General features: G+C 42.0%; 1 protein-coding gene across 4 annotated transcripts in view; it reads right to left on the bottom strand.

Moving 5' to 3' along the window:
* RINT1 (RAD50 interactor 1) overlaps window positions 1–5,128 on the bottom strand; it is a 38,161-nt gene that overhangs the window by 28,190 nt on the left and 4,843 nt on the right. For 3 of the 4 annotated variants that reach the window (XM_008071763.2, XM_021719433.1, XM_021719435.1), the window contains exon 3: window positions 2,066–2,250. In XM_008071763.2, coding sequence (XP_008069954.1) covers window positions 2,066–2,250 — 185 coding nt within the window. The remainder of the gene's footprint in view (window positions 1–2,065; window positions 2,251–5,128) is intronic. The other variant, XM_021719434.1, reaches the window with a different exon arrangement.

The following is a 5,128-nucleotide window of genomic DNA, read 5'->3' as shown; positions in this document are numbered from 1 at the left end:
AAAAAAAAAAAAAAAAAGAAATGGATCAGTCCAGTTTTGGACAGGCTGAATTGAAGGTTCAATAAAGAACTTTCCTCAAAAGTTTCTATGGTCATTACAGAAACAACCCTGATGACAGTGGATAAAAGATTAATGGCAAATTAGAAAATAGATTCAGATAACAAAGATGACATTCTGAAGAAGTCTGACAGTCAAAGGAAACAATAGATACCTACTAAAAGATGAAGGGAAGGTTTTCTTTGTTTAGCTTTTATGGAAAAGACCTTTGTATGTCCACATGCGGAGGGGATAGGACGAGTTGAGTTACACAGGGTAAAACAGGAATAATGAAGCAAGTTTAAAACCTGAGGCAGAATCGGGCTCGGTGGCTCAGCCTGTAATCCCGTGCCTTTGGGAGGCTGAGGTGAGTGGATTGCCTGAACCCGCGGGTTCGAGACCCGGCAACTTGACGAGACCTCATCTCTACAATAAATAAAAAAATTAGCCGGGTGGGTAGCGTGCACCTGTAGTTCCAGCTACTTGGAAGGCTGAGGCGGAAGGATCACCGGAGCCCAGCAGGTCGAGGCCGTGGTGGCCAGGAGCGGCCACTGCACTCCAGTCTGGGTGACAGAGTGAGACTCCAACTCATAAAAAAAAAAAAAAAAAAAACCTGAAGCGGCAGGCAGAACCTTGGGCATAACATCTGCCTCAGAATCTGCTGAATGAAGAGGTAAAGATGATCGCATATAAGTTTGTGGAATGTGGAGTAGATTGTTCAATAGATTCATACTAGGCCTCGATTTTTTTCTGCTTGAGAAAGAGTACCTATCCAAGGGTAGGTGTCTAAGGAAGAACAGCTAAGAGAAGTAGCAGAGGAGCTGACCTTGGGGGTATGAAGATGGCCATGGTGGCAGACCACACACCTGGGTTGGTATCCACCTACTCAGCTAGACCCACAGAGATTTCCTTAACTGGGCCCACAAGAGCCTGTCTTCAGGAATAGGAAAGGCAAACAGGGCCAGGCCAAACTTGGAGACTAGCAGTAGGTATAGTGGAAAGACAGAAAGATGTAAAGGCCTAAAGTAATAGGGAAGGGAGAATGTAAGGTAACTGACAACCTGGGGATAACACATCCACACACCTACAGAGTTTACTTAACCTAATTTAGTAGTGACACAATAAAAGTCTTTCATCTTGAATAAACACACTATTGCAAGTAGAGGGGCCACTTATACATTTAAGATTATATTCATTAGGGGTTTTTTTTAATTTTAGTAGTATGTTCATTATAAAAAGAAAAAAAAACTCTATATACATAAAAATATTTAGAAAATAAATCACCAGTCAACCAAGACCCAGAAATAACTATTACTATACTTCATTTCAAGTTTCCTCCCTATGTGTGCATTTATAAAATTTTAAATGATAGTGTTTAAACATTCTTGTATACCATGAAATTATTTTCTTATAAAAGCATTTTAAAAGTCCCTATATATTCACCATAGACGGACAGAAAAGTGACTGTATAAAAAGCTATGTAAAATGTTAGCTCTAGATGTTTTCAAGATATAAGTCACATCGTAGAAACTTTGTCTCTCACATAATTTGTAAAATAGGTAGCACATTATAGGTCCTTAAAACCTTAAACAAGCCGGGCTCGGTGGCTCAGCCTGTAATCCCGTGCCTTTGGGAGGCCAAGGTGAGTGGATTGCCTGAACCCGCGGATTCGAGACCCGCCTGGGCAACTTGGCAAGACCTCATCTCTACAATAAATCAAAAAATTAGCTGGGCGTGGTAGTGCACACCTGTAGTTCCAGCTACTTGGAAGGCTGAGGCAGAAGGATCGCTGGAGCCCAGCATGTCGAGGCTGCGGTGGCCGGGAGCGGCCACTGCATTCCAGTCTGGGTGACAGAGTGAGACTCCAATGCAAAAAACAAACAAAAAAAAAAACCTTAAACAGTTTTAAATGATTAGACTATCACAATCTGTATCTTTAAAATTCCATATATAATATTGATTATGTTTATATTATATTAATCATAATCAGTATAATATTGATATTATTTCAATAAGTTTCAATACTTGCCTGTTCTTCTAACTGCATTTTACTTTCTGTCATCTGTTCTATAAGTTTATCAAGTTTCTTTAAAGATTTAAGGTCATTTCCAACTTCATTTTCTATGAATGCAGACACATACGAAGGGAGATCAACATTATCTGTACCTTCACAGACTTGCTCACTTCCAACAAAAACTGCAATATTTATGTCATCTAAAACAAAAGAATAACAATTACTCAACACCACTAAGTACTCTGGAGTTAAAGGAAGTATAAAAGAGAATCAAGGCAGCGTACCTACTACCTTTGAAAGTTAATAATTTAAAGAACACACACACACACAGGCACATACACCCCCAAGCCCACACACACATAAAATAACCAAATGAACATCTATAAAGCAATCCACTAACCAAGTACTACAAAATGTTTAAGAGCTGAAAAAATTCAGAGTAAAGGAAAAAATTCCTAAAGTCTGACTCAATAACCAAAGGTTTCAATGGACAATGCATAATGCCTTTTCAAAATCTGTAAAGAACCAGTTGGAAGCCGGGCTTGATAGCTCAGCCTGTAATCCCAATGCTTTGGGAGGCTGAGGTGAGTGGATTGCCTGAGCCTGCGGGTTTGAGACCCACCTGGGCAACTTGGCGAGACCTCATCTCTACAATAAATCAAAAATTAGCCAGGCGAGGTAGCACACGCCTGTAGTTCCAGCTACTTGGAAGGCTGAGGTGGAAGGATCGCTGAAGCCCTGCAGGTCGAGGCTGCAGTGGCTGGAAGCATGCCACTGCATTCCAGTCTGGGTGACAGAATGAGATTCCAACTCAAAAAAAAAAAAGAACCAGTTGGTATGGTCAAGAGTAACACCAAAGGAAGACTCTAGTTTTAAAATGTTTTTTAAAAAATAGTATTGAAATATTTCAAGCATATGAAAAAAAACCAGAAAAGGTGACCAACAAATAAAAATTCCTTAAAGAGTAAAAAAGTATCTGTAGTTCCAGCAACTTGGGAGGCTGAGGCTCACTTGAGCCCTGACATTTGAAACTGTAGTACACTATAGTTGCACCTGTGAATAGCCACTGCACTCCAGCATGGGCAACAGAGTGAGACCATCTCAAAAAAAAAAAAAGAGGCCAGGTACACTGGCTCAACCTATAATCCCAGCACTTTGGGGGCAGAGAAAAGAGGATTGCCTGAGCCTGAGGGTTCAAGACCAGTCTGGGCAACTTGGTGAGACCTTGTCTCTACAATAAATCAAAAAATAGTCCAGGTGTGGTAGCATGTGCATGTAGTTCCAGCTACTTGGAAGGCCAAAGTGGAGGGATCACCTAATCCCAGCAGGTGGAGGCTGCAGTGGCTGTGAGCATGCCACCGCATTCCAGCCCCCCCACCCCCCAAAAAGAGTAAGGCTGGACATGGTAATTTATGCCTATAATCCCAGCACTTTGGGAGACCAAGGCAGGAGGATCACTTGAGGACAGGAGTTCGAGACCAACCTCGGCAATATAGCGAGACCTTGTTTCTTCAAAAAATCAAAAGATTAGCTGGGCATAGCTGTGCATGCCTATAGTCCCAGCTACTTGGGAGGCTAAGGCCAAAGAATCACCTGAGACTAGGAAGTAGATGCAGTGACTCATGCATTCTGAATTGGGTGACACAGTGACTCAAAAAAAAAAAAAAAAGAGTCAATACATTTAAAAGCTCCAAATATGAAAGAAAACACAAATTACTAGAAAAAATCAAAATGATCGATACAACCACTAAATTGTACAGTCTAAGGCGAGATTCTTTCTACCAGGTGAGGTGGCTCATGCCTATAATCCCAGCACTTTGGGAGGCAGAGGTGAGAGGACTATCTGAGTCCAGGGTTCGAGACCAATCTGGGCAACTTAGCAAGAACTTATCTCTACAATAGATTTTTTAAAAATTAGCTGGGTGTGATGGCACCCAGCTACTTGGAAGGATCACCTGAGCCCAGCAGGTCAAGACTGTGGTGGCTGTGATTGTGCCACTCCAGCCTGGGCAACAGTAAGACTCCAACTCAAAAAAAAAAAAAAAAAATAGCCAGACACAGTGGCTCATGCCTGTAATCCCAGCACTTTGGGAGGCGGAGGCGAGAGGACTGCTTGAGCCCAGGGATTTGAGACCAGTTTGGGCAGCTTGGCAAGACCCTGCCTCTACAATAAATCAAAAAACAAACAAACAAAATTAGTAGGGCGTGGTGGTACGCTCCTGTAGTTCCAGCTAGTTAGAAGGCTGAAGAGGAAGGATTGCCTGAGCCCAGCAGTCAAGGATGCAGTGGCTGTAAGCGTGTCGCTGCACTCCAGCCTGGGCAACAGAGTGAGACTCCAACTCAAAAAAAAAAAAATGATAATAAAGTGAGATTCTTTCCATGGTAAATAAACCAAAGTTGGGCTAATTCACACCAGACTTACTAAATGAGACAAGCACAGGTGACTTGGAACCCCAAAGCCATTTCTTAAGGACCAGTAACAGAGGCAACATTTACTAAGCATTTACTAAGAGACCAAACAATGCCTGGTACAAACAGGAACACTGTATAGTTTTGCTCTCATCCCATTTAGTGTACTCCTAATTTTATGCTTGAAAATTCATCATTTCATAAGTCAGGGTTTCACTCTGCAAGTCTATACTTTTTACTATTATCAAGGATGCTTATTGAAACATAATTAGCTGGGTGCAGTGACTCATGCCAGTAATTTCAGCATTTTGGGAGGCTGAGGTGAGAAGACTCTGATCCCAGGAGTCCAAGACTACCCTGGACCACTTGGTAAGACCTTGTCTCTGCAATAAATCCTCCCTAAAAATAAACAAATTAGCTGGGCATGGTGGCATGTGCCTGTGGTTTCAGCTACTTGGAAGACTGAGACAGAAAGATCACCTGAGCCTAGCAGGTCAATGTTGCGGTAGCTGTGAGTGTGCCACTGCACTTCAGCCTGGCACACTCAAAAAAAAAACATAATTAATTTACTTCTAATTCTTTGTGGAGTAAAGTAAGATTCAAATATATAAATAAGCCAGGCTCAGTGGCTCAGCCTGTAATCCCACGCCTTTGGGAGGCTGAGGTGAG

This window comes from Carlito syrichta, unplaced genomic scaffold, assembly GCF_000164805.1.
Source record: "Carlito syrichta isolate Samal-C Ts95f unplaced genomic scaffold, Tarsius_syrichta-2.0.1 Scaffold314713, whole genome shotgun sequence".
NCBI lineage: Eukaryota > Metazoa > Chordata > Mammalia > Primates > Tarsiidae > Carlito > Carlito syrichta.
This window is presented reverse-complemented; position numbering and strand designations above follow the sequence as displayed.